This window comes from Ostrea edulis, chromosome 6 (genome assembly GCF_947568905.1).
Source record: "Ostrea edulis chromosome 6, xbOstEdul1.1, whole genome shotgun sequence".
NCBI classification, from domain to species: domain Eukaryota; kingdom Metazoa; phylum Mollusca; class Bivalvia; order Ostreida; family Ostreidae; genus Ostrea; species Ostrea edulis.
Window position 1 is genome coordinate 26063312 of NC_079169.1, and position 13127 is coordinate 26076438.

General features: G+C 33.5%; 1 protein-coding gene across 1 annotated transcript; it reads left to right on the top strand.

Moving 5' to 3' along the window:
- The first annotated feature begins 882 nt into the window (after window positions 1-882).
- Window positions 883-12897, top strand: LOC125647576 (SAP30-binding protein-like). Its single transcript, XM_048874302.2, has 10 exons — window positions 883-1265; window positions 2067-2182; window positions 4758-4800; window positions 5119-5207; window positions 6689-6789; window positions 7518-7578; window positions 8963-9014; window positions 10698-10756; window positions 11060-11108; window positions 12296-12897. Exons 1-10 carry the CDS (start codon window positions 1025-1027, stop codon window positions 12460-12462), a joined length of 978 nt encoding a protein of 325 aa, XP_048730259.2. The 5' UTR covers window positions 883-1024; the 3' UTR covers window positions 12463-12897.
- The last annotated feature ends 230 nt before the right edge of the window (window positions 12898-13127 follow it).

A 13127-nucleotide genomic window follows, 5' to 3' on the forward strand; every position in this document is an offset into this window, starting at 1 on the left:
GGAATGCTATGAGGCAAATATGTGAGAATTTATCAAATGATTTAGAATTGTTTTCGAATTATTTCAGAACATTCTTGAGATTGTCGAGCAATACAATTACATTTGATCGAGATGAAATGATGAGACATATTTCTAACATTTTATCAGAGGAATGATAATTTTATTGGGGTAATGGTTTTTAATGTTTCTCTGAGTGGTATTGTGTGGTAACATTGTGTTGAGGAAAAACCAAATACTCTTCTTCTTAGATGTCATTCAATAAAAAGGTTAACTCTTCACATATCAAAACGAGTTTGTAATTTATTCCAGCAAACGAATTATGCATAATATGTATGTCACTGCAAAATGCGTTCACTTCATTAAAATTTAACAGTCCCATTACGTTATAAATCATTTTTACAATAAGGATCAAACTAAATCGAACAACAATATGGATTACTATAAAACATTTTCATTTTTCCATTTCATGAAAAATATTTCATAGGGAAATCCCCATCTTAAATACTAGTATAGCATGCATTTATAATTGTTTAGAAAAGTGTTTCAAACTTTCAATGTTTTAATCTTTCCTTTACTTAGCAACTGCAGCAAATTATTGAAATTTTGTTTTGATATGTTAATATTACTATCATAACTTGTATATCCATACAGCCAGGCCTAGCGATTCTCAGTACTTTGATTATATAGTAGCATCGAATCATAGTGGAACAATAAAGTTAAAGGAACCAAATAATGGAATTTCAGGACTAACCTCTCGCTTATAAATCACATTAATTTTCATTTGAATTGTTCTTTTTCTTCTCTCCCCCCCCCCTTCTTTCTTCTCTCCCCCCCCCCCCCCCCCTTTTATCGACATACCGATGTTTTAATAGGATCGGGATTGAGCTCCACGTTTTCGCTAAAGCTTCCGTTTCACAGCGATCAACGTTTTTGTGTTGTTTACAGTTTTAGGTTTAGTTGAGATTTGGCCACTGACTCAATGGTCCACTAAACTTGATGATCTGTGATTTTTACCTTCTTCGCTATGGAAAGAGTAGACAGTGCAAGCACAGGTATGGCGTCACTCGTTGAGATGTATGAAGAGCAATCGGATGAAGAAAATAGTCCAAATGTTCCTTCGGCAGTGGATAATATTTCCGACGAGGAAGAGGGCGACAGGGAATCATCCGCCCATAGTTCAAGACCGCCATCCAGACCCCTGTTTGAGGACGAAACTTCAGGATCACCTCTCACTCTTCTCGCAAAACCTCCTTTGAAAAGGAAACGTATGTACAACTCTTAGATTACACGGGCATATGCGCGTGGACAGATGTCTTGGATATTGTGTTATTATTCACTTTTACTGTAACAGAGTCTGTGTTGTTTTAGCTGAGGATCGAACCCGGGACCTCGACACTCTAGGAGACATCTGGCACCCCGGGAGAGTCAGAACGTTGCTCATTCTAGAGGGGGGCAGTTTGGTTATCTTAGATATATGGCCTTACTACTAGCTCTGCCTAACAGGTTAGCTTAATGGTTGGAGCACTGGACTCAGTGGACTGTCATGCCAGAGGTCCTGGATTTGACCCGCAGCATATACAACTATCTATGTTACATTAGTACCCCAATTCTATTTATTTTCTATTATTTAGCAAGGGTAGAATGCCAGCTCTAAAACGGGCACATTTACATGTAGGTTGATGGTGGAGAATCAGTCATGAATTTAGGGCACATGCATGAGTTAACAAAATGATTAAGACATTAATTTTAAGGACACATGAAACTCAATAAACTTATGTCATCATCAAAATGGGGCATCCCAATTACCGATCTCTATGAGAGAGCACTAAATAACTTCATTTTCACCTCTATTATTGTGTAAATTACAAGAATTTTGTAATATGGTGGTTATTTCATAGGGTTTGCAATGTTCTTTTTTACTAAAAATAATTTTTTAAAAAACTGAAAACAACTATAGAATTTTACAACTGAAACAACAGTTTATCTCCTATTTAATTAATTTTGTTGAGAGGATGACATTTTTCAACTTGTCAGCTTTCAAGAAAGATTATTATTAATTTTTTCAGCCACAAGACTTGTTTCTTATGGTCCAGATGCTGATGAAGAGGAAGAAGAGAGTGATGACAATTCAGACTCTAGTGAGGAGATTGAAGATAAGGGGTCTGAGGCTATTATTGTTGATGTAAGTAGTGAATGTAGAACTTTATTTTTATAATTGGCCCATGTTTCTATTGTTTTCATATCCTCCATAATACAAAAGCCATGGATGTTTATACAACAGAACCCTCCTGGGATGTTTTATTTTCCAATTTATTTACCACTTTAAGGGAATACTCAAGTTCTGCAGGTCACTCAAGGTGACTGTGACAGATAATTAACAGCTCCACATCCCCAAGGATAGCAATTAACAGGTGTGAAAATAAAATTACAGGACCATATGGTCTAGTTTCCCTTGTGTGTCTGTGCATTGGAGCATGACTAATCCTATTATTATTTCACTTATCAAGGGCTTCATGTCTGAAGACCTAAAATTAAAATTGTGATGACAAGAAAAATTGACAGGAGAACTTGGTTCATGTGCCATTGTGTCTCTGTGTGTGAGTAGTCCTGGTACCCTGCCACTAGTGTTTATTTCACTTTACATACACAACAGATAATTAAATGTTTTATACCTCTCAAGACATCAAATTAGAGGTGTGAAAAAAATGGACAAGTTTTTGACACAAAAATAAAGGGGTTTTGCATCTTGAGGCACCATTAAAGCAAGCATGCTCTAAAGATTAGGACAGAGAAAATTCAAGTTTACACTCGCATATGTTTAGTGAAAAAAAAACCCAACAACTTTACGACTGTCCTTCTCTTTAATCTCGCTAGGTCATATCTTGTTTTTCTGAGATTACAAACATATACAGATTATTTCAGTTTCAGGATGGTCTTGTGGTTCCATACACAATTAATGCAAAGCATACATTAAACGAATGTATAACAAAGTGTACAAAATATATCAATCATAGCTGGGGTAAGACAACAAATGTGTGATGCTACAACCTTCATTTTTATGTCATAATACAACTGAAGCAGTGGTGGATCTATATTATGTGGAGAGTTTGCTTTGTGCAACAGAAAATAAAAAGATTTGGTTTTTCTGCATCTAAAATAGTAAATGCTTACAGTTTTCAATTCCTTGGTATACCAGACCTGTTGAAGTGATGCTTGGTGATGGGCCCTCCCCCCCCCCCCCCTCCCCCCCCCCTCATACCTATAGATTTACTAAATTTCTGTCTCACAAAATTCAGGAATTCTGTAGCAGCTGATGAACATTCATTTATATAAGCAATGTATTACGATACCTGTGCAATAATATGATCCATATTATCAGACTGCTGTGCATTCCAAGCTCCAACTCTTCATGTAATCATTTGCTGTAGAATCCCTGTTTAAAAAAATTAGTCTTTATATACTTCTTTATTATATACAGGTAACTCGAGAATTATCGCCACTCAATTCATCGCCATTTTCGTTATAATGCCGCATTTTTCTAGGAACATTTTTCCTGTTACTTAAAACTCTTGTTAAAACGCCAAATTCGCTATCACCATTTGCCAGTGTTTTCATTACAAAAGTCTATTTTAAAGTGTTAATTATCTTGATAAACCACCATGGGTGCACATGGTCAGTGAAGCAGTAAATTGGTCATTATCAATCTCCAGAGTACACCTGGACAGAAGGATCCCAGTAATTGTTGTATTGAATAAACAAGAAAAATACTCCAGATGAACTGTAGTCAAGTTGTTTATACATGGAAGAAACACATTTCAATTTAGCTATGGCTTCGTCACAAAAGAGGGTCCTGTTATATTTTGATGAGAAAAAGCAAATCATTACGTACCAAGAAAATCATCAAAAATGTACCCATCAGGATATTGCAAATCGTTTTTCTGTTTTATTGGGAAAGGCTATATAAAAAGAAGGACAGTGGGCGACATCTTAGCAGCAAAGGATCGCTCACTTACATAAGTATTGTAAATAGAGGAAAGATAACTCTTACATATAAAAGAATGGTAACTCTATTTCTTCAAGATGGCAGTAATTCAATTCATCGCCAAATTCGTTATAATGCCATAATTTCATAAGAACAAAAGGTGGCGGTTTATCGAGAGTTGACTGTACTCATCCATACTCTGTGTTTTGACACTGTAAAATTCACTGAGTGTGATCTGACTTTCTGGATCTCCTCACTGGTGATCTGAATCATGTCTCTCTGAAACTGATGACATCACAATCCAGTTATAACTCACGCTTTTTGTGGAAAATGATCAACCTCATCACAAACAAAACTGCATACATAGAAATAATTTCACTGTATGTTTGTGTTTTTGATAATTTGGTGTACATTTATAATCTTATAGACATGGATTTTAAAAGTACATAAGGGGGTATATAATACATTTATCATTGCTATAGTAACTTGATCTGAAGAACTGGATCACTTCTCGATGGCAAACATGGATCATCAGACTGTAGACTAGTAATGATATATATTTATTGTTTTCACAAACTCTGAATGATATATTGGTATTCAAACACATGGTAATCATGAATGATGCAAATAATATCAATTCTTATGCCTATACATGTAAACATATCTTAACCGCTAAATAGAGTAGATTTTGGATTAGGAGCTCAGCTTTGTAAAAACGAAGATTACTTGCAGGTGTACAAATATAGGATTCATGACAATTGTGTTTGTTTTGCAGAATGATGTGAAGCATGATGACCCACTGGATTCAAATCAAGCTTGTAAGTAAAGATGTCTAAGATCTAGTCACAAAACTTGTATATTATGTCAACATTTATTTAAAAGATGGACAAGACAGAATGCTTGTAAGTAAAGATGTCTAAGATCTAGTGCGAAACTTGTATATTATGTCAACATTTATTTAAAAGATAGACAAGACAGAATGCTTGACTTTTCTCTCAGGATTACTAAATAGAAATAGAGAAAACTGTTGTGTGACTGTTGGTTAGAGTCAATGTTATAATGCTCATATACTTCATAGATTAGGTACTTGTTTCAAAATATCTAGACTTTTCTCATTCCTATAATCTATGTTACAGCATCCCTCTCCCGCAGTGTTCAGAACAAAACAGCTGATGAAATAGAATTGCCCCCAGAACCTCCAGGAAAGTGCTCAAAAGCCCTTCAGGTACTATTAGTCATAAATTCTAAAAAAAAATATGCCTAAATGAAAACTAAGGGGATGACCTCACAGAAGGATAGTCTTGACAAACATGCACATGTAGCAGCCACCCACAGCGGGACACCTACCTACAGCAAAGGAGACACATACCTACAACAGACACACCCACAGCAACAGACACACACCCACAACGGGAACATACCCAAAGTAGACACATACCCACAACAGACACACACCCACAACAGACACCCACCCACAGCAACAGACACACACCCACAACAACAGACACACACCCACAACAGACACACACCCACAGCAACAGACACACACCCACAGCAACAGACACACACCCACAACAGACACACGCCCACAGCAGTCTACACAGGAAAGTCTATAATTTTTACAGGACAAACGGTTTGGTGAAAATACAAATTTTACCAGACCAATCAAGTTTTTACCAGACCTGTCTTTTTCCAATAAGATTAAATTTATGGAATATCAAGCAGCTTTAACAAATTCAAATAAATTATCAAATAAAATGAAAACATTTATGTAGGGTATAATGTGATTTATTGCAATGAAGGAAATAAAATTAGGGCTGTATGGTGCACCGAAAATTTCGGTACCATTCGACTTGGTTACAAATTCTAGATTTCAGTTCAGATTTTACACACCAAAAAAACAAATATGGCATTCGAGTGATGTGCAGAACATGTGTAATTTTTATGCAATGGATATTAAAATCACTACTGTGTTGGAAATTAGCATTTCCACCACTCAGATACCACAAGAATATGATCCACCACTCAGATACCACAAGAATATGATCCACCAGAGCACTGCAGTTTATCTTTTCATGAAAAGTATATTTCTTCCAATGCCATACTGGCAAATATATTTAATGTAAAATAGAAATATGTGATATCCTTTCTCAATCCCTACTCAGTTAATTTCAATTTGCTTACATCAGCATCAGTAATGTGTTTTATGTGAATATTCACGAGAATCACTGAAAATAACGCACACATAACAATTTCCTCATTAACAGATTGTATTTATTTTGGAACATAAACTGTACATATTTTTGCATTCTTTTTTTATTTTGAATTTAAAAAACATTTTATAAATACAGATTTGGAAACCTTCATTTTACACAAGGAATTCAAATTTGGGCATGATTTTGCTATTTCTTGCTATTTTAATGATTTTACCAATCATTCACACAATCGTATATATTTACTAAAACGTCTTCGATGGCATTTATTTTAAGGTCATATTTTGGGGACCAGTATACTAGAAGTGTTTCCTGTAATCTTTAGAATTTACTAAGACTTTAGTTCAGCATTGTCATTCATGTTCAGGTCATTCATGTATGTGGAGAATGAGTTTGTAAACTCTGTGCATTTAATACAGTGTCATGCCTTATACTTATAACCATGAAGGTTGATTAAAAAGGTTTTCATTTAAATTTTGCTTATCCATTTCAGGAAAAAATTACCAAATTGTATGACAAAGTGCAAAATCAAGGATTAGGTTGGAACTATATGAATAATAACATCAAGCAGAAGAAAAATTATCGCAATCCCAGGTACATAGAATGATGTTCAATATGTAACCATGTTTCTATCTATGTTTCTTCATAGATTGTAGAACTTTCAAAAGTATACACAATACCTATTTATCTTGTACAATTTCTTGTGTCATTATGTACACACTGGACTTGAGGATAGATTGCTTCAAATTCATTTTTCCCAGATATAGTTTATTTCATTGCCAAAATTGTTTGATATTGCTTTTTATGCCCCCGAGATCGAAGATCAGGGGGCATATTGTTTTTGTCCTGTCTGTCATTCTGTCTGAAACTTTAACCTTGCTAAAAACTTTTGAAAAGTAAGTGATAGAGCTTTGATATTTCACATGAGTATTCCTTGTGGCAAGACCTTTCCGTGGGTACCAACATTTTTGACCCCGTGACCTTGGAGTATGACCTACTTTTTGAAAACTTTAACCTTGCAAATAACTTTTGAACAGTAAGAGATAGAGCTTTGATATTTCACATGAGTATTCCTTGTTACAAGACCTTTCCGTTGGTATTGAACCTTTTGACCTTGACATTTGACCTACTTTTAATTTTTTTTTTACATTGGTCATAACTTCTAAATGGTAAATATTGGAGCTTTCATATTGTACATGAGCATTTCTTTTGACAAGATCTTTCTACTGGTACCAAGATATTTGCCCTTGTGACCTTGGCCATCTTCGGAATTGGCCATTATCGGGGGCATTTGTGTTTCACAAACACATCTTGTTTTTCAGTATATATGAGAAATTAATAGAATACTGTGGAATAGATGAAAAGGGAACCAATTACCCACCAGTAAGTAATCTGTGTTTATAAACTTAAAGGGACTGATTCACCTTTCCCCCCAAATTTTGTTTTTCATTTTATATGATTGAAATCTATAGTCTAATGTTCAGAAGGTTTTCCAAAAAGTTAAGGTTATATATCATGACAGAAGCTCATTATAGAGAGTTTATTTTGTGTTTTGAAAACAAAGATTGAGGTGTGTTATTGTTTACGAAGTTTTCAAAATAAATGGATATTGATCCAAGTTTATTTTATATATCACATCTCAAGTATACTTTATAGGTAAAATGTGTCATTTAAAAGTTAAAATTTGTGACTGTACAAAATCAAGATACTTTAAATTACAAAATTAACATTTCACTGGTTTGTTTGCTTACATAAAAAAGACTCTAGTCTTTGTTTACATAACACAGAATTGAAGTTAAATAGCACTCTTATCCTTGCATTCTAAAGATCCAAATATTGGTTGTCAACATTAAATGAGTTATATTTTTAACATCAAAAATGAAAATAATTTTTTTCCGAAAAACGTGAACCAGTCCCTTGAAGGAACTTTATAATAGTAATACCTCATGAATATATGTTCCATTTTATATTGCGTAATATGGTTAAATTCATTTTCAAAACATCTGCCATTATTTACATAATGTACATGTATATCAACTCAAGAATATAGGTTCTGTGTATCGAAGAGTGAATTTGTTTTAGCAACATTCTGAAAATCTGTATTATGATGTCATCTGTGGCTGTCATGTGGGACAGAAACAATGCTGAACATTTTATACAATATAACGAGGATTGATGAATGCTGAACATTTTATACAATATAACGAGAGGATTGATGAATGCTGAACATTTTATACAATATAACGAGAGGATTGATGAATGCTGAACATTTCATACAATATTACGAGAGGATTGATGAATGCTGAACATTTTATACAATATAATGAGAGGATTGATGAATGCTGAACAATTTATATAATATAACGAGGTTTGATGAATGCTGATCAAACAATGAATTTTGTGTTAGGACTGAATTAGATTGTTGACATTAGTGTACTTGGCAAACCAACTTCATTTTCTTTGTGAGAAATGTTTGACAAGTTTCATGATTCCCCAGGCATGTTAAAGTTCGTAGTCACATATTTTTTATTTTTTTATGGTGAACAGAAAGCTTTTCATCCAGATGCATTGCCAAACAATTTCAACCTATTATTAAGTTGCCCAAAGATAGTTTTTGCTACAAGGATCGATGAAGAAATTTGAATCTACCCAGTTTCATATTTAATCATTTTGTATGTGGATGAAATGGGCAGATATAGAATCTATGGAGGCAATATTTGAAGCTTTGTACTTTTATAATGTGTGTTATTGTTTTTCCATTTTGCAGGATATTTTTGATCCTTCTCTTTGGGGAAAAGAATCATACTATGATGCTCTGGGTAAGTTTCACATGTGTTAGAAATCTTACTATGATGCTCTGGTAAGTTCCACATGTGTTAAGAATCTTACTCAGTTACACATGTGTTGTTAAGAATCTTACTATGATGCTCTGGGTAAGTTTCACATGTGTTGTTAAGAATCTTACTATGATGCTCTGGGTAAGTTTCACATGTGTTGTTAAGAATCTTACTATGATGCTCTGGGTAAGTTCCACATGAGTTGTTAGAAATCTTCCTCTGATGCTCTGGGTAAGCTCCACATGAGTTATTAAGAATCTTGGTGTAATACTTTTAATTAGCATGATGCTTTGGGTATGTTTCCTTAATTAGAGGGATTGCTATATGATTTTTGCCAAAATTTTGTTGCTCTCTATTGTGTTTAAAGGATTTTACAAAAAATTAAGGTTATACTTTATGACAGAAGCTCAGTATAGAGAGTTTATTATTTGTTGTGTAAATGAAGATTTGGGTATAATATTGTTTACAAAGTTTTGAAAATGTATGGTTATTGATCTAAGTTTATGATATATATCACATTGGAAGTATTCTTCAGGTAAAATGTGCCATTTAAAAGTTTTAAAAATTTGTGTCTGTGCAAAATTATGATACTTTAAATTACAAAATTAACATTTTACTATTTTGTCTATTATATGAACATATCCAAGGCTCGAGCCTTGTTTACATAACAGATATAAGACTAAAATATTGCCCTTATCCTTTTATGAAGATCCAAATTTTGGTTGTCAACTTTAAATGTGTTATATTTTCAATGTTTAACATAAAAAATGAAAAAAACTTTTTTAAAAAACCCATGAACCAGTTCCTTTAATGTTGATATGAATCGTATTACGATGCCCAGGGTAAGTTCCCTTTAATGTTGGTGTTTCTCCTTCACTAGGGTTAGCAGTAAGTCTAAATTCATGGAGCTTGTATTCCTGGTTCTCCTATAGAGTTTGTTCCCAGGATCCTCCTATGGAACTTGTACTCTTGGTAATCCTACATTGTATGGGGCTTTTGGATTGCCAAAGGTTTATCCTTGGATGGGCATGTAATTTTGTGGATGATTGCCAATTGCCATTTAAAAGTTAAAACTAGGTTTCCTACATCATTGTTTGCTGATATGATACGAGTCCCATCATATCTGTACAATGTATTTACATTTACAATGCTTTTGCTTTTGATATCTCTACAAATTGTAATGATAGCCATTTCCTCATCAACACATTACAGTTGTAAAAATGCTATTATGAATTCAGATGAATATAGTATTTGATGTATTTAATTGCTGGGAATTCAGATGAATATAGTATTTGCTGTATTTAATGGCTGGGAATTCATATGAATATAGTATTTTATGTATTTAATGGCTGGGAATTCCCACAGAGCTGAAAGTAGAATGTAATTATAAGAAATAAATGTCATTTTAAAAAATATCATACAGTATGAACTGTGACGCTTCACGTCCGCATACATTTCATGAACCACTAATAGCTTCACAAAGTACGCTGACGTGAAGCGTCACACAGTTTATACCCTCGTGTATTTTCAAAAATGAAATTGATTTCCTAAGTAACACGACATCGTCAGTCCACTGAATACTGTGTATGTAATCCTTCAAATGTATTTCGCTGAATATGAAACTGACATGCATAATGAATCATCAACTGATCTCACTAATTACAGACAAGGCACAGAAAACAGAAATGGAGAAAAGAGAAAAGGAAAGAAAAGATAGAACAAAAGTAAACTTTCTAATTTTTGGAAACCAGTCTTCCATTTGTTAATGTGAATAGCCTTTGTTGGTACTATCAAAAGGTACATTGGACAGTAGTTAGATTTAAGTATGTATTTGTCTCTTGGTGGAGGAAATGAAACTTATATATCCATCTATGGTAAATTGCATGTTTAAATTCTTCAGAATTAAAATTATTGGTTTCAAAACCATCAGATGTATTCTACCTTGTAATATTATGTTTGTGATTCTACATGGCACTATGATATTTGTGATACATGTAGTAAATGTGTATTGTTCCTTTTGATTTTAGATTGAGTTTGTGACGGGGACAAAGAAGTTGAGTTCAGATGCAGGACCTGGTAATGTCTCATTCTAAATCTCCAACTAAATTTTTAAAATTCATTCATTGATTATTTGTTTATAGTTTGATATACTTACTGTAGTTCAAAATTTGTTTGCAAGGCTTGTATTTTTATATAATTTCACGAGATTGCAAACTTTTGAAAATTTAGTTCATATTTTTATTTTATACTGTTTACCAGTACAATATCAATGGGTTGCAAAAATTTCTTACATGTTGATTTCAATCTTGTAGAAAGTTGAAATATGCAAACACATTTATAGTTGATCAGCATAAATCATGAGATTTATTTGACATTATAATGCTTCTAGGAATACAAAAAAAAAACAAAAACCAATTATCATTCAGTATTGCAACCAAAAAAGAAAAAGAATTAAAGATATTTAATGATAAAACTGAAAAAACAAATTTTATAGGTATGATTTTAGATAAAAGTAACAGATTTAAGATTTGAATGCCTCTGTGTCACACATTGGTAATCTCTTGCAAGCTGTTTGATAAAGTCCTTTTAAATTTTATGATGAGCATTGAATAGGGTAGCCATATAATATTGAAACAACTACTAGGAGGAGAACACTTTGGATCAACGGTTGTACATCCCCCGGGGTACTGAAACATGTGATTCAGTTTCAACTGAGCTTATTTTTTCAAAATACATTTTGAGATATGAATTTCTTGTTTCATTTCCTATATTATCCATGGATTTCTCAAAGACAGTGTTAATTTTATGAAATGATTGTCACTTTGAAAAAAAAATTCTTCAGCTGAGATTGAGTCCACCTACTTCATAATAAATATTCAAGAATTTAAGGTCTTACACTTTACCAATGTACTTCAATGTCAGATGAATTTTTTTAAAAAAAAAATGTATAGAACTAAAACTGCGTAAAGTTTCATAAATGTCAGAGTATATGATATGAACAAGCAATTCTTGGATTGGAGTTCTGAGACCCTACTTAGGAATGTGCATTTTTAATGTGTGACAACAGGGCAAACGTGTACCCTTGGAAAGTGAATAAAATAGCTTAGCCAATCAAACATTCATGTTTCCTGGATATTATGGAAAAGTGTACACACTGAATTTAACTGCTACCGTAGTACGTGGATTCTGTAGCTCGGATGAATATGAGAAAGTGAATTCTGATATATTTTTTTCTCCATACAGTTTAAATATTCTTCTTTCAGATGAGAAAAAGAGAAAGAGTAAATGGGACTCCTTGCCTCAAGTGACAGGAAGCCGACCTGGAGTAGTCAATCCGACAGCAGTTGCTTCCCTTACAGTGTCTGCTACCGGGACCAAATCTACAGTCATACCAGCTGTAGGAAACATAACAAAAAAATCCAAGTCCTGATGGAGCTTCATACGGATAACAGAAATGACAGACAAACTGTAAAATGACATGGATATAGGGATATGAATGATGTTGGCGGTGACGTAGGATAAAGAATATAATTGTGTATTCTCGAACAGTTGTTTTAAGTTAAAGAATTTTTCAGTTTTATTTTGAAATTCTGAACAAGAGGGCATTGTTTTACATTATCATTGGACTGTTTTATCCATACAGAATTAGTCATACGTAGACACATTCACCTATTGTTCATCATGTCATTGTGTGTGTATATATGAGCTCTGGTTATCGGATCATGTAAAAGTGCCTGTTGGTTCTTAATCTCCATTCAGGAGATGAAATGTCATTGTCTTTCTCACTGATCAGATCTTCATCCTTGACAATGGACTCTAAAATAATAATGAATATGAGATAAAAAAATAAAAAAACCCAATTTCATTTGTTTTGTTATTAATTGATGACCATTGATGAATTATATATAAATTAGAGACACTACCCAAGAGATCAGGGGTAGTGTATACTTTTGATATACACAGGACGTGTCTCGGGGCCGTTTGCAGAGTTTCTGTGTTCATAGTGATTGTATAATGGTTGGTTGACAAATAGTCTACACCCAACCCCTCTTTCTCTCTCTCTCTCTTACTCTCAATCATTGACTTGATTAATAA

Coding starts and splice junctions, on each gene's coding strand:
- LOC125647576 (XM_048874302.2), top strand. CDS start 1,025: ATGGAAAGAGTAGACAGTGCAAGCACAGGTATGGCGTCACTCGTTGAG. Junction 2,183..4,757: donor CTGAGGCTATTATTGTTGAT/GTAAGTAGTGAA, acceptor TTTGTTTTGCAG/AATGATGTGAAGCATGATGA. Junction 7,579..8,962: donor AGGGAACCAATTACCCACCA/GTAAGTAATCTG, acceptor TCCATTTTGCAG/GATATTTTTGATCCTTCTCT.